Source organism: Sphaerodactylus townsendi, linkage group LG14, assembly GCF_021028975.2.
Source record: "Sphaerodactylus townsendi isolate TG3544 linkage group LG14, MPM_Stown_v2.3, whole genome shotgun sequence".
Taxonomy (NCBI): domain Eukaryota; kingdom Metazoa; phylum Chordata; class Lepidosauria; order Squamata; family Sphaerodactylidae; genus Sphaerodactylus; species Sphaerodactylus townsendi.
Genome location: NC_059438.1, coordinates 13,164,307 through 13,188,496, shown reverse-complemented (window position 1 = coordinate 13,188,496; position 24,190 = coordinate 13,164,307). Strand labels below are relative to the sequence as shown.

General features: G+C 49.2%; 1 protein-coding gene across 1 annotated transcript; it reads right to left on the bottom strand.

Annotated features, from left to right (window-relative positions):
• Positions 1-331: 331 nt before the first annotated feature.
• On the bottom strand, positions 332-12,318 carry IRX3 (iroquois homeobox 3). The gene is made up of 4 exons (XM_048516067.1): positions 12,196-12,318; positions 2,971-4,099; positions 1,949-2,015; positions 332-704 (listed from the first exon to the last, which is right to left on the bottom strand). Exons 1-4 carry the CDS (start codon positions 12,316-12,318, stop codon positions 650-652), a joined length of 1,374 nt encoding a protein of 457 aa, XP_048372024.1. The 3' UTR covers positions 332-649.
• Between the last annotated feature and the right edge of the window lie 11,872 nt (positions 12,319-24,190).

Below are 24,190 nucleotides of genomic sequence, written 5' to 3'. Positions count from 1 at the left end.
TCATAGCCATGGCAAAGGGATTCGTCTTAGAAAATCCTCATTTCTCCCGCGTCTCGTTCATTATGATTTCTCAACCCCATGTCCTTAATATGCTGCCCTAATAAGTATTGCCAGAGTTTCTATCGCTTAAAAATATTTGAGGAAACGCAAGACCCGGTCTTGAAGGCTGAAATCTGGCAACTTCTAAATGTAACTAATTCTATATCCACAGCTGTATTTTTAATAGCCAGATAAACTACCAAAAAGCTAAGGAAATCAATAATAATAATAATAATAATAATAATAATAATAATAATAATAATAATAAATACAACTCCACTGTCTCGGAAAATTGTAGTCAAAGTGGCAACAGTTTATTAGCCAAAAATATATACTTTCTTGTACAATTTGGTTCACATATATGTACAATTTGTTTTGTTTTTTTACTATATATACAAAAAAATTTAAAGACTCCTATTTCTCACTGGACTTTCAAAAAAACCTCACAAACTCAGCTAACCCAGATGGATAGTACAGAGAAGCAGTTTTTTTTCTTGGTTTTTGTCTTTTTTTTTTCCTTTCCATTTAATACATGGGCATGCGTACAAGTTGTAACTATACAGAGAATTTTATTTTACAATCATTCGAACAATAATTAAAAAAAAATTAACTAGGAGGTGGACAACGCAGATAGAACCATAGCTGCATCAAGTTGGTTTTGAGGCCTAGAAGGAAAAAAAGGGACAGAGGACAAAATATATGTAAATATAGAGCTCATGATCTGAGTTTGTGGTCAGACTTACAAGAGACTGCTTTTGCAGCCCAAGATCACTTTAACTCAGAATAAAAAGGCTTTGAAAATATTGAGGATAGCAGTCGGGATTTACTAACAGGGACTTCTGTTTGCATGGAACTTGGGGACACCTGTGAGACTGTGAAAGTGGAATAGCTTTCTTGAAGGTTTGGCAGCTATGAAACTAGGCCTCAAAAGCCCAGCAATAATAAATCTGCTCTCCGTTAAGGTGTGCATCCCAGCGCAAATGTATATAAGTTGCAAAATATTGTGGGCCTGATTTTTAACTTGGTATGTTAAGAGGCCCCAAGGCCACAAATTTCTGATCAACCCCCTGCGCCAACTAATCAGGAAATCTTCGGGTTAGTGAACACTGTTTCATTGTTTATATTGTTTTGTTGTATTTTCTTGTATGCCCTACACAAGTCATTCCCCCCTATTCCGTTTGCAGGGCAATACTTAAAAAAAAAATCCCATACATGCATGAGCTGTAACTATTGATTTCAACAAACTGAAGTCTATTTATGCTCTGTGCTATATTCCGGCTATACTATTTACGCCTGAGCAAAAAATAGATTTTGACGAACAGATTGTGCACACATATTTGGGACGCCACAAGTGTACAAAAGCGTTATCCCTTTATTTCAGAGGGGCCCGGCTCCACAAATTGATCCTGACCTATCTCCCCTTTTGAATTGCATTGTTAAAAAAAAAGGGGGGGGGGTGTTTCTGTGTGAAAGAAAGGGTATGAAGAATAATTTCTGTTTGCCTATTTATGCCAACCAGACAATGGAGCAGGGGAAAGGGCTTTGCATCATACAAGCGATTTGACAAGGCTAGAAATCCAGCATCTGAACTGTCCACTGTTCCTATTTAATATCCCAGAGGCATGAAAGAAAAACACACTGGACACTGAAAGGAAAATGGGAGGTTGAAGGGAGTGAAACATTTCCAACGCTTTCTTCCAGCCCCGATAAACATGCACAAGTTTCCTTCTCTGTTTGCTCAGAAGTAAGCCCCGCTGAGTTCAAAGGGATTTACTCCCAAGTAAACGCTCAGCCTCCCATGGAAACGTGTCACAGGGGTTTCAGTGCAACTTGGCTTCTAAGTCAAATTCTTTTCCCCACCCCCGCCCCTTCCAGAACACCCCCCCCTAGGACAGAGATCATCTCTTACCGCCTCTGAACTGGTTGAAATGCTGTCTTTAATAACCTTTTCTCTACTTCCAAGGCACTAGATCGATCTAAAAAATAAATTTAAAAGCAAATAAAGAAAAAAAAGTTTCTTGAAAAATAAAACCCTTCCGTTTCAGAGCTCTCCCTGCATTCAGAGTCACTCTCTTTTAAGATTTTCGACTCCTTCAAATCACAGGGCTGGAAAACCCCTCCAGTGCCCAGACAGCAAAGTCTGGATTCGGCAGGACTGGGCCCTTGTCAGTGTAGACATTGGGGAGGAGGTAAGGGAGAAAACATGTACTACTTGCGAGTAAAATCCCTTTGACTGGAGAGGCTTGGAACTTCTGTTCCAAGTCTGTCAAGTCAAAAGGGATTTTATTTATGGTCCAAGTCTGTCTGTGGTTGCAAAAGAAGGCGAAGAACTGATTTTTGTTTGTTTCAAGGCAAACGATATATTATCATGCAGACTTGCGAGCTGCTTATTTTAAAAAGAAGAGGAAAGCAGCTAGAGACCCGGCCCTTGACCATTCCCTGGAGGAAGCCACTGGTCCAGGCGACAATAAAGGGCTGGGGGGTTTTTTGTTGCCAAAGTGGGGAGACCTAGAGACCCACATTTCTCCTCCACTCCTTCGGCCTCCACTGTCTGGCTGGACCTCCAAAACTCTGGCCTTTCGCTGTTTTACCCTGAGTCTCCCTTGCTGCCTTCCTCCTGGGCCACGGCTAGAAGCGCTTACTCGGAAACAAATCCCCCGGGGGTCCCTAGACTCGGGAGCAAACGCGCAAAGGATCGCAGCCGTCCGCTTTCCGCGCGCCCCCCAGATCTTGGGCCGTTTCAAGGGGCTGGTTCCCAAGTGTATAGGGGGGAGCGCACGTCTGGGGGGAGCCCCATAGATGGCCCTTTCTGTCGGAGCCCCCAAGCCTCAGAAGGGCGGTGGGTCTTTCTGCTCCCCTCCCCCAGATTCTCCCCAACCCCCCCTCCCCCGCTGCTCCCCTCCCTCCCTCCCTCCCTGCCCAGGGGGTTACCTGTTCCAGAGGGCTCCGCGCTCTGCGCTTGGTCCGCGGGTCTGGAGAACGCCGCCAGGGCCGCCGCGTTGGGGGCTGCGCCGGGGTTGGCCCCCCCGAGTCCCAAGAGGTGGGGAGTGTTCAGCAAGGCGAGCGGGTGGGGGTGCGGGTGGGGGTGGGGGTGGTGGTGGTGGGCAAAAGCCCGGCCCGACCAGGTGGCGAACTTGCCCAGGGGGCACGAGGAGACGAGTCTGTGCGCGGGGCCCGCGGCGGGCGACGGGTGGGGCAGCCCAGGGGGGGCCGCCGAGGCCGCGGGCGGGGAGCCGCCGCCGCCGGGGGGCGATTTCCGCGCGGGGTTATCCGGGCTGGTGGCCGTCTCGGCCAAGGACCAGATCTTGGGCTTGGCGGGCGGCGGGGGCAACGCCGGGCTGGGCGCCGTCGGGGGGGAGCCGGGCGGAGAGGCGGGGGGCGGCCGGAGCCCCCCCGGGGAAGCCCCTTGGCCCGCGTGCCGGGCCTGCATGGCCTTCAAGAAGCTCTCCGGGGCGGCCAAGTCCTCCAAGCCGTCGGAGCCGTCGGAGTCCGTGGTTTTGGCGTCGGAGTGCAGCCGCGCCGCGTCGTCGGGGAGTTCGGAGTCATCTTCCTCCTCCTCCTCCTCCTCCTCCTCCTCCTCTTCTTCCTCCTCCTCCAAGAGGAGCGGGCCCCCTTGGCCCCCGGCCGGGGCGTTCTCCATGTTCTCGGTGTCGATGTTCTCCAGGTCGATCTCCTCGTCGTCGGGGTCGCGCTTGTCGCCCTCGGGGTCCTCCTCGCTGCCGTAGGAGTTGCCCTCCTCGTCGGTGCGGCTCCGCGGGGCCCACGTCATCTTGTTCTCCTTCTTGAGCCTCCGGCGGGCGTTGGCGAACCAGGTGGAGACCTGGGTGAGGGTCATCTTGGTGATGATGGCCAGCATGATCTTCTCGCCTTTGGTGGGGTAGGGGTTCTTGCGGTGCTCGTTCAGCCAGGCCTTGAGGGTGCTGGTGCTCTCCCGGGTGGCGTTCTTGGGCCGGGAGGGGTCCCCGAACTGGTACTGCCCGTAGGGGTAGAAAGCGGGGTGGTGGTGGGGGAAGGCCGCGTGCTGGACCCCGGGGCTGTCCTTCAGCTCGTACTGGGCTCCCTAGACGGGGAGGGAAAGGGCAGGATTGAGAACAGCACAAAGAATCCACCCCCATGTGAACAAGAAACCCCCTATTTTCAGTGAAGGATCTGCTAAGAACCTTCATCGAACCCGAGGATCTTCGCACTCTTGGCCTGCCCCAGAAAAGCCAGGTTCGAGCCCTCTGGCATCCTAATGCCCAGCAAGATTTTTTTTTTGAGGGGGAGGTTTTTTTTTCCAGAATCAACCCTCCCTTGGTCAGAGAACAGACAGGACAAGGCCCCCAAAGTTGGAGATACCGAGCTAGGAAAACTGCGTAGGAAGCCTGCGGGTCTCTCCTTCCACCGTGGAATAATCCCAGCAGGCCCCAAATTTCTTGTTCTGCGGGACAAGAAATTCTTCCCCATTCCCCCCCCCCCCAAAAATGGGGGGGGGGGGGGGGGGGGGGGGGGGCGGCGAGTGGGGGGGGGGGGGGGGGGGAGGGGGGGGAGAAGAGGGGAGAGGGAGGTGGGGGGGGGGGGGGTTGGGGGGGGGGGGGGGGGGGGGGGGGGGGGGGGGGGTGGGGGGGGGTGGGGGGGGGGGGGGGTGGGGGGGGGGGGGGGAGGGGGGCGGGGGGGGGGGGGGGGGGGGGTGTGGGGGGGGGGGGGTGGGCGGTGGGGTGGGTGGGGGGGGGGGGGGGTGGGGGGGGGGGGGGGTGGGGGGGGGGGGGGGGGGGGGGGGGGGGGGGTGGGGGGGGGGGGGGGTGGGGGGGGGGGGGGGTGGGGGGGGGGGGGGGTGGGGGGGGGGGGGGGTGGGGGGGGGGGGGGGTGGGGGGGGGGGGGGGTGGGCTTGTCCCCAATCCCGTGCATTAGACATCCCTTCCAATTGTGCTCTTATGATATGTTTGTTCTGAAGGAAGGAGATCATATTTTATTGAGTTCTGGGATGATGATTAATAATCATATTAGAGGCGAAGGACAGAAGGTCGTCCGGGGAGGGCAAATCCGAATCGTCGGGGTTTGGGGTCTGGCGTGTTTTCGTTTCTCCCTATAGCATTTTCCAAGGGCATAATCGCTTTTGACTTTGGGTCGGGGAAGTGCCCAGCGACGTTGCTTAAGGGACACGGGATAACGGCGAGGCGGCTTTGCCCCTGGCCTGGTTTACTCGCGAGTAACCGGGGACGCCGATCCTGATTTCTGGGAGTCCGCTTGAAAGTCAGGGCCTGGACCAAATCCCATAGAAACCGAAGGAGCCAGAAGGGTCTGTGGTTGATTCTCGGTTTAGACATCAGGTCAGAGAACTTTAGGGTCACTTATTTGGCAGGAAGCCCTAAAGAGAGAGAAGTTTTTTGGGGGATGTGTGGGGGGTTCACAGTGCTGAAGATCGGTCTGGGGGGGAGACGTTGCAATCCGGATTCCTGCCGCCCCCCAGGAAACAACCCCCCACCTCCAATTCAAAAACCTTCATTCAATATCAGCCTTAAAACCAACTTTAGCGTATAGGACAGTTTTCTTACACAAGGTGAAAAAAAGTGTCTTGCGAAACATTTTTGGTCCCAGCTGAAGATTTCAGCCCCAGTCTGGAGAGAAAAAAAACCTTTCCCAGTTATGGAGACTGCGCGCGCCTGCAGAGAAACGCCAAACCCGTTGTTACACGTGTCAGCGCTTCCCGACGATCAGTAGAAGGACAAAAGAAAGCAAAGCGGTTCTGCGGAGGGATGGGGGGTCGTTGGGCCGGGTGTGAGCGCTCCTTACCCTGTGCCCGGCCTAACCTGTTTCTGTTTCTTCCCAAGTTTGCTTTCTCATCCGGAGAGGAAATTACACGTGTCTGTGATAAATGCCACACGGTCCTTTCTCTCTGCACCGTATAATTGGTGTTGTACTTATGGCCTATTGTCCCATTTTGCGGCAAATGGATGACTTGAGCGTCATCGGGTCTATAACGCAGGACATTTCTCTTTTGGGATCCCACAACCACGCCGCATCCGTTTCTTACACGCATCTAACGGTTTCAGACGTGGCAACCACCCATCTGAGCATGGAGGGTGTCTCTTCTTACCTTGTGGAGGCGGCGGCGGCCGGGGGGGGGGGAGATCTTATGATTTCCTGGGATTCTGACCATCTTTGCTTAGAATTCAAGCAGGGAGAAAAAGGGAGCAAATCTTCAGAAGTTTTGCTGAAGAATTGGTACTTTGAGGTTTTGGTCCAACGGGTTGGGGGGGGGAGCGGGGGGGGGAGCGGAAGCCCCTTCCCAAAGGGTGTCTGGAGGAGGGGGAAAAACCTACCTCGGACGGACACGTGTCTTCTGGCCGGGATCTGTCAAAAGCCCGGGGTGTGTGTGTTCCATCTTGATTTATTAGCCCAACTGTAGCCTCCCTGCTGCTTTCCAGAGCCCTTGTTCGAAATCTTTCTCTCTCTTGTCCAGGTTTTCATTTGCTTAACAAACAAAGAGGTGCTGGGATCGCCTTTTGCATCCAGGTCCCAAGTGAGTGTTTTGGTGTTTTTTAAATCACGGTGGTTCGAACGTGGGAAACTGCAAAGCACTCTAGGTATGAACAGGAGCACCTCGGTTCAGAGTGGGTGCCTCATCTCGAAAGCAGGTGCCGGGGTTTAAACCTTCATCGCGTCTGTCGGGTAGCGACAGACACTGCCGCGTTTTTAAAACTAGATGGGCAGGCAGGGTTTCGACGGCTGAACCAGTTTCTGGGAGAAGAAGCGCTCCACCGGTGGGATTTCTGCCCTGGATTGCAGATATTCAAAAAGCACAGAAGCCCTGTTTTTTTTGGGGGGGGGGAGGGGAAGAGGGCACCCCTAGTTAAATGTATCATCTGCTTTGATCTTTCCCCACCCGACTTCTGCCTATAGCAAGATCGAGACACCTCCTTCCGGGTGCGGGGGGGGGGGGGGCACAGGAAGAAGATGATTTTACTTGTATGAATAGAGTTTTTGGAAGAAGAAGAAGAAGAAGAAGAAGAAGAAGAAGAAGAAGAAGAAGAAGAAGAAGAAGAAGAAGAAGAAGAAGAGTTTTTTAGATTTATACCCCACTTTTCTCAACCATAAGGAGTCTCGAAGTAGTTTATAACCCCATTTTCCCTTCCTCTCCCCACAGCAGACACCTTGTGAGGCAGATGGGGCTGAGAGAGTTCAGAGAGAACTGCAACCAGCCCAAAATCAACCAGCAGGCTTCACGTGGAGGAGTAGGGGAACAAATCTGGCTCAACAGATTAGAGTCCTCAGCCCACTGCTCTTAACCACTGCACCACTGGGATCCAATCGCTTCCAGGCCAATAGTCCTGACTGGATCCACACTAAGAAGGCGAAGGCGAGGGAAATCGCCAGCATCCGGCTTGCACAGGTAGACTGCCAGTGTACATGGAAGCTCGATTAAAAGGCCATCTTCCATTGGCAAACCTGCTTTGGAAGGTGCTGGCCTCCAGGACCACGTTCTCACAACCAGAGCTGTTAACACTAGGTTGGGATTTGGAATCCTTTCCCAGGTGTATTCGTGGGTGGGCGTTGTGAGAATTCCCAACCCGGGTCAGGGGGCCAGACGAATGGGGATGGGGAGGGAACTGTGTCAATTCTAGCTAGCTAAGGGTAGGAAAAAGGGGTGGGCCTATTTCGCCCAAAAGTCCAGCACAAGGGGAGCGTCATCCAGCGACCTGCACTTCTGAAAGCCATCAAGTGCTGAAGAATTAGTACTTTGAGGTTTTGGTCCAACGGGTTGGGGGGGGAGCGGGGGGGGGGAGCGGAAGCCCCTTCCCAAAGGGTGTCTGGAGGAGGGGAAAAAACCTACCTCGGACGGACACGTGTCTTCTGGCCGGGATCTGTCAAAAGCCCGGGGTGTGTGTGTTCAGGCACATGAACCCCGAAGAACTACAGAGAGATTGGGGTGTTGTGGGTTTTCCGGGCTGTATGGCCGTGTTCTAGCAGCATTCTCTCCTGACGTTTCGCCTGCCTCTGTGGCTGGCATCTTCAGAGGATCATAGAGAGATTACGGATGGAAAGTTCACCCACCCACTGGCCAAGGGTGGGGCGGGTAACAACACCATGGGATGCAGAAACGTGTGAATTAAGCAGACCCCAAACAACATAAAAAGGAGAGAGAAAAAGACTCCTGGAAAAGCTGAAGATCTAAGGGGTGGGGGGGCGTAAAACCTGGTCTCCCAAGGATAGGTTGCAAGCTCCTCTCTCTCTCTCTCTCTCTCTCTCTCTCTCTCTCTCTCTCTCTCTCTCTCTCTCTCTCTCTCTCTCTCTCTCTCTCTCTCTCTCTCTCTCTCTCGCCCCCCATTCCAAGGCGACAGAGATAGCGCAGCCCGCATTCCATTATCCCATATGGAGTCAATCTTCCATGGCGCTTCTTGATCAAAATTCCTTAATTGCGGTCACATCTGATCAGGAAAGCAAAGACGAGGCAGCCCCCCCCCTCCACCCGAACCCAGAGCAGACTGCTGCATGAGGGCCAGATTTTTTTTTTTTTAAAAAAACTTTTTTGGGGGGGAGAGGGGGGGTTACCTTCATTTGTAAACGATTAGAATGGAGACGTTGGCTCACATGTTTGTGGTTGTTATGTCTGCTCTGCCTTCTCTCTCTCTCTCTCAACCCCCCCCCCTCTGCTTCTAGGGTCCCTTAGGAGGGAGGGGGCCATCGGGAGTTTGAACTTGCCTTGGGTTGGCTTTTGAAAAAGAACAGAATCGAAGGTCTGTAGCGGGCTATGGGGCCAGGGGAATGGGATAATTACAGCAGGGTCCCCCAACGTGGCGCCCAAGGGCACTAAGGTGCCCACTGACACCCTACCAAGTATTTTCATAAACTGGGTGGGGGTAGGCAGGGCTCTTGCTCAGAGTGGCTTCTGATTGGTTATTGAAGACCCAAATGGGCAGTTCAGATTGAAACAGTATTGCTTTGGTGGTTTGGTGGAATGGTTTAGAGCAGGTGAATTCTAATCTGGAGAACCGGGTTTGATTCCCCACTCTTTCACCTGAGTGGCGGAGGCTTATCTGGTGAACCAGGTTCAATTCCCCACTCCTACCTTCCTGCTGGATGACCTTGGGCTAGTCACAGTTCTTGGGAACTCTCTCAGCCCCACCTACTTCACAAGGTGTTTGTTGCGGGGAGGGGAAGGGAAGGAGTTTGTAAGCCACCTTGAGTCTCCTTCCAGGAGAGAAAGGTGGGATATAAATCCAGACTGATCCTCCTCCTCCTTCTTTATTGTTTCTCACTCATGTTTCTCAGGGTATTTAAGTGACCCCTCTTCTACACTTGGGAGTTTTTCTGGGTGCCAATTTATCTTTGTTTTCTGAGGTGGGCATTTGGGTGTCAGAATTTCACAGACTTCAGAAATGTTGGGGGCTCCTGGCCTGCAGGAGACCTAGGGATAAATGTATGCAGTCCTCTCCGCCACCTTACAGGCTCCAACAGCCTCTAGTCTAGCCATTTCCTCAAATGCATTTCCATCCCAAAGCGCCCACAATTAAAATAAACCATGACAGTTTGATATGATATAGGGCAGGGGTCTTCAAACTATGGCCCTCCAGATGTTCATAGACTACAATTCCCATGAGCCCTACCACTTGGCCATGCTGGCAGGGGCTGATGGGAATTGTAGTCCATGAACATCTGGAGGGCCATAGTTTGAAGACCCCTGATGTAGGGGAAGGAAAGGTGGCCTGTTACAGACCAATCTCATCAGCACTTTGAAAATGAAGCAGGTTTCCATGCTTGGCTGAGGGGCCACCAAGGAAGGTCATAACCAACCATCCCTGCTTCCAGCTTACCTTGAGAGCTCCTTGCCCAGGTAACTAAAATGGTTTGTGGCTTCGAGAAGACAAGAAGAGTTTGGATTTATACCCCACCTTTCTCTCCTGTAAGGAGTCTCAAAGTGGCTTATTAACTCCTTTCCCTTAGCTAGGTGTAATGCCCTGCCTTCTTCCTTTAGCCTTGGACGCCACCTTGGAATCCCACATAAAGAAAGGAAATGCCCGTGTGGCATGGGTTCTGTGGAAACAGTATCTCATATGCTGTTGGATTGTCCCTTTTATGAGATAGGTAGGAAGAAGCACATAATCCCCTTCCTGCATGGAAGTGAAGGCATTACAGATAAACAGAAGGTTATATATCTTTTAAACAGCCACAACTACGAGCTGTTGGAAGCGGTGGCTCAATTTTTAAATGGTGTTATTTTAACTCGTCAGAAATTGTAAAGTTGTAAAGGCTGTTATTATCTTGCTAAGCTAATCTTAAACAATCTATATGCCATTAAAGGTATTCGAAATCGAAATCGATCGAACTCCTTTCCCTTCCTCTCCCCACAACAGACACCTGGTGAGGCAGGTGAGGCTGAGAGAGTTCGGAGAGAACTGTGACTGGCCCAAGGTCACCCAGCAGGCTTCATGTGGACTGGAGAAACAAATCCAGTCCACCAGTCTGCCACTCATGTGGAGGAGTGAAGAATCAGACCTGGTTGTCCAGATAAGAGTCCACAACTCTTAACCATGGCACCACACTGGCTGACATGCAATATATTTGGGGATGGGGCGGTATATAAGCTCAAAAAATAAATAAAATAAATAAATATTTACATCTAAGACCCAGAACTATCTTGCAGGAATGACAGGTAGACAGATGTTCAAAGGTGCTAGGATGTCCCTTTCCTCCAGTGGTAACACCAGCTGTCAGCCCGAGTCCTCAGAAAAGATGCTACAGAGACAGACTGACTGAGCTAGCGTTGAAGAGCCAGTGGGGTGAAGTTATTAGGAGCGATGGAGTCAAATCTGGAGAACCAACTTTGATAATGTATTCCTACGTGGGCTTGATGGCCCATGAGGTCTCTTCCAACTCTACATTCTATGATGTTATGATTCTACAGACTTGTTTCCTGCTCCCCCTAATGAAGTCTGTTGGGTGACCTTGGGTCTGTCACAGTTCTGGGGAAAGGAAGGGAAGGAGTTTGCAAGCCACTTTGAGACTCCTTATGGTTAAGAAAAGCAGGGTATGAAACCCGAGTCATCTTTTCCACATGAGATCTCTTGGGTGACCTTAGGCCAGTCACAGTTCTCTCAGAACTCTCTCAGCCCCACCTACCTCACAAGGTGCCTGTTGTGGGGAGAGGAAGGGAAAGGAGCTTGTAAACTGCTTTTTAGACTCCTTAGAGGGTCACAAATTGGCCAAGAGGGTCTATCTCTACTAAGAACAGTGGACAAAGTGACACCCTTTGACCTTTGGGTCAGTGGTTGAAAAGTGAAATGGGGAACTGATTGGCCTAACTCGTGAATTGGCTGTTCCTGGTTATTAATGAACACGTCATCATTTAAAATATTATATGATATATTTATTATCGCATCACCCCACTCCACTGTCCCGCTCCTGGCTCCATAACCAGAGGTGGGATTCAAGGGGTTCCGAAGGTTCTGTAGAACTTGTTGTTAAAATTTCCTTTTTCACTTTTTTAATACTTAAAATATTTTTAAGTATTAATATTTTTAATACTTAAAATAAAAAAGTGATATGACAAATTTTTTTTAAAATATCTTTTAACAGTCATTATTTGAATTCTACCACCATTGGAACATGTTGTTAAAATGTTTGAATCCCACCATTGCCCATAACTCTCCTTTGAGAAAGCACTGGACCACTTTTAATTCCAAAACCACTGTAAGAGAAGAAGAAGAAGAAGAAGAAGAAGAAGAAGAAGAAGAAGAAGAAGAAGAAGAAGAAGAAGAAGAAGAAGAAGAAGAAGAAGAAGAAGAAGAGTAGTAGTAGTAGTAGCAGCAGCAGCAGCAGCAGCAGTAGTAGTAGTAGTTTGGATTTATATCCCACCTTTCTCTCCTGTAAGGAGACTCAAAGGGGCTTACAATCTCCTTTCCCTTTCTCTCTTCACAACAGACACCTTGTGAGGTAGGTGGGTCAGAGAGAGTTCTGAGAGAACTATGACTAACCCCAGGTCACCCAGCAGGAATGTAGGAGTGGAGAAACAAATCCGATTCACCAGATATGCCTTTGCCACTCAGGTGGAGGAGTGGGGAATCAAATCCCGTTCTCCAGATTAGAATTAGATTGGAAGGGTGGCTAAATGTAGGACGGGTCCAGGGGTACCCAACAAGCTTTGCAGCAGAGCAGGATTTTAAGCTTCCATCTCACTGACACGAACCACACTGGCTTGTGGAGCGATTGGGCATACTTCAGAGGGGCTCTCTGGACCTTGACCCTTGTAATTTGGGGCTCCTTTTTCTCTCGGTTCTTGTCAAGGGCCGAAGCCGCCATTTCCCCCTGGGAACGCAAAAAGGTTTCTGGCTCTGAAGAGAAGGGGACCCTCCCACAAGCTGGCGGGACCAATTTGCTCACAGATTTACTCTCCCAGGCACTCAATCAGAGAAAACACTTCAAAACAGCCCACTCCAAAGCTCTCAAGAAAGTACTGATTGAGCAGGCCAGTGGCTCTCTCTCTGTGTGCATGTGTGTGCTCATGTCTGAGCAAATGCCCTTTTGGGTGTCTACATTCTCCTTCTTTGTCAATATTAGCTTGTTGATCTTGGCTGAACAGGGTTCTTTGGGTTTTATTAGGTTCTTTAAATCCGATTATTCTCTTTGTGCTGTCCCCCCCATTGGCTCCCCATGCTGTTATTTACCCTGGCATGTCCCTGGTGAACTTTTCTGCTTGCTCTGAGGGGAACGCCATGTGGGGGACTCTTTTTCATCTTTTCTCCTGCTCTCCTTCAGTGCCACCACTCTAGCCAAATAACGCAGGGACGTGTTAATTAATCAGGGTAAACAGAACTTCGGGGTGGGGGGGGGACCAAGTGGATGAAGGCCTCTTCTGCCTCAACGAAGGTCCCATCTGGGGCAGCCAGCAGAAAGAAACTCATTTTCCATCCTGGGGATCAACAGCTACCGAAGGGGACGGGAGGAACAAAACAGAGTCATATAGAAAGCCAAAGGATGTCTTTATTTAGGCTGGCTTCAATGCAGGTGCTACGGATGAAGCCGAAGACTTGACGCGAATGGAGAGAAAAACTGGATTCGGCAGGGCCAGGGGAATTTCGAAGGTTCCTCCGAAGGTGTGTCCGAAGTTTCGTCTGATTTCTCCATCATGCCGTGTGGGTTTCACAGAACATTTCTCTCATTCTCTGTTCAAATACTCCGCAGAAAGGTACCCCAAAAGAAATGGAATGAGGGCCTTTGAGACCGCTTTCTCCCGGAGAATCACTTTGAGAAACTCAGCTTTTAAAAACAAAAACAAAAGAGGTGTGTTTTGAATTGCCTAAAATATAATTATATCTCCCTCTCCAAAATACGTGACAGAATTAATTTTGTATTTCCCTCACAAGGCTGCTCCATTTTTTAGCCACCTAACAACCACTAACAGGCAATTCTGCAACTCGCTTTTTAAAGAAGTGAACCAGGGTGATAGCGGGCCCATGAAAACATTGCCGTGTCCGTGGGCCACCCTGGACAGCCAGGGTAACGGTGTGTAGTGGTTAGAGTGTTTGACTAGGATTGGGAAGACCTATTTATTTCTTTAGATATACTTTATTTGTGGCAGTCATAGATCTGCCAAGACTGACTCACAGACATCCATCCACACAGCTGCGTACAATCAAATTTCAAAACCACACAAAAGGCTGGTTTCAATAGTACAGACATAATTAATAAAAAAGACTTCATTGACAGATATGCAGAGGTGCAAGGTTTGGTTTCCTTAAAGTTGGTCTCAGTTTATTTGTTTTGTTTATTTGTTTGTTTGTTTATTGAGTGATTGATCTGAGAGATTTCTGTGCCGCCTCTTCAGAGTTCTGCTCCAGGCAGCTTACAATTAAAATAATAAATTCTCAGGGCAAAACAAGCCCAGGGGATATAAAGACAAAGTAAAGCTGTGCATAAAACCGAGATGGGAAGGAGACCATAAAACAACTGGCAAGATGAAAAACCTGCTAATTAAAAGGCTTAGCCAAGGCTTGTAATGGAATTCGCCATATGACCTTGGGCCAGTCATTTTCTCTCAACATAGCCTACCTCAAAGGGTTGTTTTGAGGAGATAATGGAGGAAGGAAGGCTCTTGATTGTCAGCCTAAACTCCCAGAAGGAAAGAGTGTCTGACACAAACCTTATTTTTCAGTAATAATTTTTATCACTGTTTTTTTGAAAGGTGTTCCATCACTTAAAAATACCCTCTTTTTTTAAAAAAGTACTCTATTGGTTTTTTTCTAATCTGGAGGAACCGGGTTTGATTCCCTGCTCTGCCACTTAAGCTGTGGAGGCTTATCTGGGGAATTCAGATTAGCCTGTGCACTCCCACACACGCCAGCTGGGTGACCTTGGGCTAGTCACAGCTTTTCGGAGCTCTCTCAGCTCCACCCACCTCACAGGATGTTTGTTGTGAGGGGGGGGGGAGGGAAAGGAGATTGTAAGCCCCTTTGAGTCTCCTTCAGGAGAGAAAGGGGGATATGAATCCAAACTCCTCCTCCTCCTCCTCCTCCTCCTCCTCCTCCTCTTTTTCTTCTTCAAGGTGAAGAAAACCCAAATGTTTCTGCTAAGACACGGACATTCTGGCCCAGAACCCATTTCCTCCCAAGCCAGGAAATACCCCTTGTCAAAAGACAATGCTTTCACTCTTGTCTCCCCCCACAAATCAGCATTTTCCATCTTTGCAAACCATTGCTTTGGACCTGGTTCCGATGCTCGATAAATCCCCCATTTGCATATCAGACACTTGGGTCGGATGCCAGCCAGATCCCGCCTTGGCTCCCACAAGCAGCTCGGTTTGCACTCCCTTCCATAGATGCTGCCCTTATATCAGTAACAAACAAGCATTGATTTTATGGTAAAGTCACTTTGGGATGGGAATGAGTAACTCCAGGCAGTGCTATCACTGTATTACATGGAAATGGCCCAGGTAACAAGATGAACATTGATTCAGCATTATGTTTGATCAATAATGAAATAAGTAACTTCAGGGCCAAATTAAAATGCAAGCTGGCTTAACACTGCCAGCGTCTGGGCTAAGTGACAGGGCTAATTCAGCAGGGAAATGGCACTATTTGCATTAGAGGCTGCATCTGTTGTCTAGCAGGAAAGAGGCTGGGAGGCGGGGGCGCGGGTCTGTGAGTGTGGCTTTGATCCGCACAACAACTGCTCGATGCTGAGACTTGCTTAGGAGGAAGAGATCTGCAGGGCGGAGCAGCAGCTCGGCACAAATTCAGTGGGGGGAGCCGAAGAAGAAGGGTTGGTTTTATATCCTGCTAGTTTCTACCTCTAAGGAGGCTCAAAGCAGCTTAAAAAGACCCTTCTCTTCTCTGGAAGAATTGGCACAAGGTCACGCAGCAGGCTTCTTGCGGAGGAGCAAGGAAAACAAACGCAGCTCTCTAGATTAGAGTTCGCCACTCTTAACTACTATGCCACACTGCAGGGGCGTACCGCTCAGGGGGACATATGGGGTCAAATGTCCCTGGGCTATGGCCATTTAGTCACATGGGGGCGGAAAAGCACCCCTCCTCCTTTGCTGATGACCTGGCACAAAAAAGTTGCTTGGTAGTGGTGGGGGAGGGCGGCCACCTATACGGGGTAGGGGCAGAAAACTCAGATTTTGCACCACGCTAAATTTTCCCTAGATATGCCTCTGCCACACTGTCCAGCCTAAGCGGTAATCTTTGAAAGTAGTTTCTAAAAAGTAGAGGAGGATTGAGTTTTTAGGGCATTTTCAGAAGAATTGCCATCAGTGTTCAGAACAGGGGTCCCCAACGTGGCGCTTGGGGAGACCACGGCATCCCTGGATAGGTTTCCTGGTTCCAGCCAAATGCTTTTTAAAAGTAGGAGGAGCTAGTTGGGGCATTTGCCCTGCAAAGCTTCTAATGGGCCGTGCAGATTAAAAAATATCCTGTTAAACAGAGGCCCCTTCCGCACATGCAAAATAATGCGTTTTCAAACCACTTTCACAACTGTTTGCAAGTGGATTTTGCCATTCTGCACAGCTTCAAAGAGCACTGAAAGCAGTTTGAAAGTGCATTATTCTGCATGTGCGGAATGAGCCAGAGTTTCTACTTGAAATGTTGCTGTTATATATAACCTCGTTCCATAATAAATAAGGGCTGGCTCCTCTCCTGTGGCAGCCATTTTGTGATTGTGCTCCGTTATACTCTGTCTCAGCAGAAGATGTTAGTATCATCTGTTGAGGTGCAGCAGTCAATTGTATGCTTCCACATCAGAATATAGTCCCAAATGAATATGAGAATTATCATTCATTTTATTGTTTGTCTTTGTTGAAACTGTTATTTTGTGCATTACTGAACATGGTACCTTGATACAGAGAATGTATTGCTCACTGATTATCACTCCCAGACTTCAAATGGATAGTGGGGGGAAGCAGGGCTAGGTAGGCACTAGGACCCAGTTAAGTGCCATCAAGTGGCTTCCGTCTTATAGTGACCCTATGAATAAATGACCTCCCAAACATTCTAGGCTTGATCAGGTGTTGCAAACTGAGGCCGCGGCTTCTTTTATTATATCCATCCACCTTGTGTTGGTCTTCCTCTTTTCCTGCTGCCTTCAAGTTTTCCTAGCATTATTGTCTTCTCTAGTGAATCTTGTCTTCCACCCAATCAGGGTGGATCAGGCAGCAATCATAAAAAAATTTAAAACATTTGAGCAATTAAAAAAACAGTTACAATAATTCAGTTTAAAACACATCAACAAACACTAGAAGGAGGGCCTGTAACCATTACTGGGAAAATGCCGGATGAAACAAAAAAGATATCAAGAGAGAAACAGAGGAATATCCCTGGGAATGGAGTTATCATCACCATCACCATCACCATCACCATCACCATCACCATCACCATCACCATCACCATCACCATCACCATCACCATCACCATCACCATCACCATCACCATCACCATCACCATCACCATCATGATGCTAGCCTAGTTTTTGATGATCAAAATGCTTCCCACTTACTTCCTCTGTACACTGCCTCTTCAGATGGGTCAGTTTTATTCTCCTCCTTTGGCATATGGGTACTTTAGTTTATTTATTACGTCCTTTGGCTAGCATCATCATCATCATCATCATCATCATCATCATCATCATCATCATCATCATCATCATCATCATCATCATCATTTTAAAATATGCAACTGTAACAGTCTAAAAAGGAATATATGTCAACGTTTTCCCAACGTTTTCCCAACATTCAAGCACAGAAAAATACAAAATTCTATAATACATAACATCATACTTCACCAAATACATACCCTGTTTCCCTGAATATAAGACATCCCCGGAAAATAAGACATAGTAGAGGTTTTGCTGAAGTGCGAAATATAAGGCATCCCCCAAAAGTAAGGCGTAGCAAAGTTTTTGTTTGGAAGCATGCCCGATGAACAGAACACAGAAAAATAAGACATCCCCTGAAAATAAGACATAGCGCATCTTTGGGAGCAAAAATTAATATAAGACACTGTCTTATTTTCGGGGAAACACAGTAGCTATTAACATGACCCTTATTCAACAAAGTGTTCCTTTTCTTTGAGGCGGCTATAAAGCAGAATTTCACTACATCGTAAGACATGGTCGACCTTTTATCTTGCAACAATAATTTAATAATGAAGGTTTCATGGGCAGCAGAGTGACTTAAAGCAGCCGAAGTGACGTCTCCAAGGATCAATAGTTAAACCTTTTAATTTCAGAATAAAGCTCACAGTCTGGGAGAATGGATGACACAGACTCCACCACTTTCGCTGCGCATGAACATTTGCGCATCTCACATGGTGGATGCTGATATCTACCAGAGAGGATAGTAGAAGGTCTCTCCCCTTCCATGAAACAGGGATAGGGTTGCTAGTTCCGGATTGGGAGAATTTGGGGGGTTTGGAGCCTGAGGAGGGTGGGGTTTGAATAGAAGAAGAAGAAGAAGAAGAAGAAGAAGAAGAAGAAGAAGAAGAAGAAGAAGAAGAAGAAGAAGAAGAAGAAGAAGAAGAAGAAGAGGAGGAGGAGGAGGAGGAGGAGGAGGAGGAGGAGGAGGAGGAGGAGGCGTAGTAGTAGTTTGGATTTATACCGCACCTTTCTCTCCTGTAAGGAGACTCAAAATGGCTTACAAGCTCCTTTCCCTTCCTCTCCCCCACAACAGACAACTTGGGAGGTAAGTGGGGCTGAGAGAGTTCTGAAGAAAAACTGTGACTAGTCCAAGGTCCCCCAGCAGGAATGTAGGAGTGCAGAAACACATCTGAGGGGACAGACTTCCATGGCGTATACTGCCACGAAGTCCAAAGCAGCCATTTCCTCCGGGCTAACAGATCTCTTTTGCCTGGAGATCAATTGTAATAATGAGAGCTCCCCAGTCACCCCCTGGAGGTTGGCATCTCTAGGCCAGGAGGAGCGAACGGAGCCTGTCTGTTTCCAAGGCCAGTGATCCAAGGCAAAGTGGTCCTGGAGATGAGGGGGACCGTGACGGACGGCGCCTCTCTCCTTCTCTCTCGCTGGCCTTTGCTCCAGTTTATCTGCTGTTTTTCTCCATGGCTAGTTTTTACAGGCATTGGCCATCATTACCGGAAAGCGTGACCCGCATTGATTTCCAATAGAGATTCTCGCCTCCAACCGAAGAGGCCAGATGGTGGGAGGTGGGGGAGGGACTTTCCACGTGTGAAAATCCGGGCTGGGAGGGAAAGAGGAAAGAAAGGAGGAGAAGAGCATTGTACAAAAATCTGGTACAAGAGCTGGGGTGTGTGACTTTTTCATTAAAAACGCCTGGTTTCCTATTATTAAACAGGAATTGGGGGCGCGGGGAATAGACTTGTCTCCATGCTTGACAGGAGATTCGCCTCTGGTTGGCAACAAAGGAGAGCAACATATGAATAGCCCTACTGGATCAGATCAGTGGTCCATCTAACATAGAAACATAGAGCTGGAAGGGACCTCAAAGGTCATCTAGTCCAACCCTCCTACACAACTCAGAAAATTCACTACTCCCACTAGTGGGAGCAGCAGTGGCATAGTGGCTAAGAGCAGGTGCACTCTTATCTGGAGGAACCGGGTTTGATTCCCAGCTCTGCCGCTTGAGCTGTGGAGGCTTATCTGGGGAATTCAGATTAGCCTGTGCACTCCCACACATGCCAGCTGGGTGACCTTGGGCTAGTCCAGGGGTAGGGAACCTGCGGCTCTCCAGATGTTCAGGAACTACAATTCCCATCAGCCCCTACCAGCATGGCCAATTGGCCATGCTGACAGAGGCTGATGGGAATTGTAGTTCCTGAACATCTGGAGAGCCGCAGGTTCCCTACCCCTGGGCTAGTCACAGCTTCTTGGAGCTCTCTCAGCCCCACCTACCTCACAGGGTGTTTGTTGTGAGGGGGGAAGGGCAAGGAGATTGTAAGCCCCTTGATTGTAAGCCCCTGTAGGAAAGGGGGGATATAAATCCAAACTCTTCTTCTTCTTCTAGTGACCCCTCCAAAGAACAACGGTAAGATAACACAGATGTAGAAGTGTATTACTGAGGGTGAATTCCATCTGAGTGACTTACATTCATGTATACTGGAGCCCCAACATGGCCGGACAGATTTTTTTTAAAGGCTGCTTTGGCAGCAGTTACTATCACAGCACAAGGATGTTCACTGTGAGATGGAGGGTAAGCTGTGGCAGCCATTTCGTGGATGATTCTGCCTCCTGTGGCAGCCATTTTGGAGCAGCCATTTCATGACTGCACCTACCATGCTATGTCAGAATTCCAAAGGTGCCCACCGGCTCAAAAATATATACATTCTCCAGGAATTTTTGCTCTGGCAGAATTCAGAAAGGAAGAAGAGAAGAAGAGTTTGGATTTATATTCGGCCTTTTTCTCCTGTCATGAGTCCCAAGGCGTCTTTCAAACTCATTTTCCTTTCTTCTCTCCACGTCAGACACCTTGTGAGGTAGGTGGAGCTGAGAGAGTTCTGAGAGAACTGTGACTAACCCAAGGTCACCCAGCAGGCTTCATGTGTAGGAGCAGGGAAACAAATCCAGTTCGCCAGATAAGAGTCTGCCACTCAGGTGGAGGAGTGGGGAATCAAACCCGGTTCTCCAGATTATAGAGTCCACTTGCTCTTTAACCATTATACCACACTGGCAGGTGGACTCTAATCTGGAAAACCAGGTTTGATTCAAAACTCCTGGGTCCTCATAAGTCAGCTCTGATTTGTTGACACCACGCACACAAATATATACCTACCTACCTGTCATTTCAGTCTTATTTTTTTTGGCATTCCAGCCATTTATTGATCATTTTAAACATCTAGACTGTCTCGATCGTTTCTTTCTTTTCCTGACATCTCTTATTGGGTCCCCTCGTCCGTCCACCGGCCCTCTGCTTCTACCTCTCCAAGGGTTTCCCTTGTAGAGTATATTATTTACCAGTCAGCTGCTCCTAACCCTTGAACTCACCTTACCTCTTTAAGACAGTCTCGGTGTAGGCTCTGGAGACAGAGATTAATTTCCCAGACTGTATTGATTGGGGCGCACGGCTTTCATGCGGCGTAGCTGTGGCTTCTCCCAGAGAAGGCCACAGTTTATCCAGGTGGAATCGCTGGCCCACCCAAGGCTGTTTGGCAGAGCATGCTGTACCTTTTCTAGTTTTGTGGGTTTCAATTTTTTAACAAACGATAATGCAAACAAACATGGAGGTATTGCAGAAAGCGGTTGATATGGCTAGGATGCTGTTTCCTTAAGCAGGTCAAATGCGATCATTCAGTGCTTATTGATTACTTCTGCTCCTAAGACTGGAAGTCATTCGTTGAAAGAAAACGTTAGAGTGCTGGAGGTGGAGTGGGGATGGGGGGGTGGGGGTGGGGGGGTGGGGTGGGGTGGGGTGGGAAGAGACATTTTACTGGAAAAAGGCCAGTCTAGAATTAGTTTTGGGAAAGACATTCCCAAGGCCAGGGCCCAGACTTGCCGGTCACTAGCTAACAGACAGTGAACGCTGGCCTTCGGCTGATCCAACCCACTGGATTTGGAAAGGGCTTTTGTGGTGTAGTGGTTAAGAGCACTGGATTTGGAAAGGGCCAGCGTGGTGTAGTGGTTAAGAGCAGGTGCACTCTAATCTGGAGAACCAGGTTTGATTCCCTGCTCTGCCACTTGAGCTGGGGAGGTTTATCTGGTGAACCAGACTAGCTTGTGCACTCCAACACATGCCAGCTGGGTGACCTTGGGCTAGTCAAAGTTCTTTGGAGCTCTCTCAGCACCACCCACCTCACAGGGTGTTTGTTGCGGGGGGGGGGGGGGGGGAAAGGAGATTGTAAGCCCTTTGGGTCTCTTACGGAGGGAAAGGTGGGATATAAATCCAAACTCTTCTTCTTAATGGGCTATTTTGCTGATCCAGCAGAAATAAAAGGTTTCACAGTGACAATCACGTCTTGCCCCCTCCCCACCTATCTACTCTTTGTGGAAAAAAAAATCTATCTGTATTTTCTCATGAAGCAATCATTCATTAAAGCACTGAGAGATGGAAGGGGACTCAGCAGTACCAGGGGACTCTGTTGATGGCTAGCTAACAACAATGACATCATCATCATCATGGCCAACACTGTCTGAAGATCTTCTAGTGGCTGTGATTTTATTAAGATTATTTACTACTACTATTACCACCAATACTATTATTACTAACCCTTCTTTCTTTCTTTCTTTCTTTCTTTCTTTCTTTCTTTCTTTCTTTCTTTCTTTCTTTCTTTCTTTCTTTCTTTCTTTCTTTCTTTCTTTCTAGCTGTCTGTCTGTCCGTCCGTCTGTTTGTCTGCCTGTCTGCAGCCACAGCGAACCTGCCAACCAACCTGCCTGCTCAACTCGCGCACCCCAAATATGGAGTCGCGCCCCCAGCCGGCCCCGCGGTTTCCCAGCGCTGCTGGGCTGAGTGGTGCGCAGGAGGGGTTCTGTCGAGCCCGGCGCGAGTCCCTGCTCGCAGCCCCGGCCGGTCCCCGCGTGGGACTCTGGGCCGGCAGCCTCCGCAGAGCTCTCCGCATCGGGCGATAAATCCTGAAGTTATTTGCCACCACATTTAATTAAATATTTCGAAAAGAAAACCCGCGTGATTGATTTGCCTCCCGTATCGATCGCCTATCGATCCCTGCGGCGTCTTGCTGGCACACGGGGAGGTGGGTGGGGAGGGAGGGAGGGAGTCGGTCGCGTCTTTACCGACAGCTGCTTAAAATCGGGGGAGGGGGGGGGGAGGAAATACAAACAAGTCAGCGAGCCCCCTCACCTCCTTGCCTGCCTGCCTGCCAGTCGGCGGGCATTCACTCCCAGATCGACTGAATCTGGGGGCATTAGTATTATAATACAGAACCCGTCTGTCTTTCCAGCTGGGATCCAAAGTGGCTGATCCATTTCCCCTCGCCTCCATTTTATCCTCACGACAATCTTGCAAGGTAGGTTAAGAGGAGAGGGGGTGGCCACAGCGCCACAGCAAGCTTCCAGGGCAGCAGAAGGGGTGTGTGCGTGTGTGTTTCCAGCTCAGGTCTTTCCCACATTTTGGTCCAACATTCTAACCACTGCCCCACACTGTCTCTCTCCTTTTCATGGTCCTTATGCATTGACTTGCCCTTGTGCCACAATTCTCACCGTCTCCCACCCCGCCAAGGAAGTTGCGATTATGCCCATTTTGTAGATGGGAAGACTGAGGTGGAGAGTAAAAACCGTTTCAAGCTTGCGGAACTCTTTGCTCCCAGCGCACAAGAATACGGCAAGTTCACCACTGAAGCCAGAAGCGCGGGCAGTTTTCTAGAAACCCCCCCCCCTCTCCAGCCACTAGGCTCCACCACCGCTCTAGCCAAAGGAAAGAGGAAGGTCGTCCCAAGAAGGCTTGACTCCGAAGTAAACCCAGCTGCGTTTGTAGGGGAGGTCCCTAGAAGGGGCCTGATCCTGTGCTTGCTCCCCTCCCCCACACTGCAAGTTTTTTAAAAAATTTTTTAGATCTTTCTGGAAGTTGAAAATAACCCCCCACCCCCAAACAAGGCCCCTTTGATCTCTTTTATCTGCCTTATCCAGATAAATCCTGCAACGGTTTTAATACTTTGGATCTGGTATTCTCCGGGTTGGCTGGGAAACAGGAGCAAAGATCCCTCTGTCTTTCTACAAATCAGATCTACCTGTATGATGGGTTGAGGCATGATCCGAATTACCTTTGGCCCCTTCCGCACACGCAAAATAATGCATTTTCAAACCACTTTCAGAACTGTTTGCAAGTGGATTTTGCTCTTCCGCGCAGCTTCAAAGAGCACTGGAAGCAGTTTGAAAGTGCATTAGTCTGCATGTGCGGAATGAGCCTCTTTGTCTCCTTGAAAGGAACATGCCTGCATTCCCCCTGCCTAAATTCTAGCAGGCAGCGGTCCAGAGCAGTACTGAGCCGCAGGCTTAAAGGAAAAATCCTGGGAAATGAGCCCCCTGAATCTCCTTCCAAAGTCCCATGGCCACAGGTATGAAACAAAGGTGTCTCTAGGCATACATAAAGTGCTTACTTATGAACCCAGTTCCTCCTCCAAGGAGTTCAGGGAGATGTGCTATGAGTCTGGAAAGGGTGTAAGGAGGGCAGGCGCCTCCTTTCTGTCCCCCCCCCACCCCCCGCCAAGATTCCAGCCCTCTTCCCAGACTGCCCGGATCTTGTCAGCTCTGAGTAGTTAAGCAGGGTTGGCCCTGTTTAATACTTGATGGGAGACCCCCAAGGAAGTTGGGGCTGTGGCAGGCAATGGCAAACCCCTTCTGGCTGCCTCTAGCCTGGGGGGAGGGGGGTCAGCCATTTCAGTGGCAGCCCCCCCCCTTCTTCCTTTGTGGGGCACTGGTCCAGATCCCATTGCTTTCATTGCTTTCTGTTGGGGGGTTGTAGAGATCCAGGGCTCAAACTGTGTCCACACTTGCCTTCATCCTTAAAAGGTTCTCAACACATTTCAGTAGCTTGCCCTGTCTGGCCTCTCCCTCCCCTCTGCCCCCTACCCCACCCCACCCCAGGCCTCTTCCCTGGGCTGCATATAAACGCCAGGGCACCCTCCACGGCTTTGGGGATTCAGATTCCTATCAAGGTTTTTATCAATCCTATTTTAGAAGCTCATTGATCTTGGCCGAGGATCTAATCCAAACTATGAAGTTCAATAACGACTCCATTACCTGCCCGGTTGTGATTGGAGA

Coding starts and splice junctions, on each gene's coding strand:
- IRX3 (XM_048516067.1), bottom strand. CDS start 12,318: ATGGCGGCTTCGGCCCTTGACAAGAACCGAGAGAAAAAGGAGCCCCAA. Junction 4,100..12,195: donor AGCCAGTGTGGTTCGTGTCA/GTGAGATGGAAG, acceptor CTCCCCGTCTAG/GGAGCCCAGTACGAGCTGAA. Junction 2,016..2,970: donor CGCGGAGCCCTCTGGAACAG/GTAACCCCCTGG, acceptor TTTATTTTTTAG/ATCGATCTAGTGCCTTGGAA.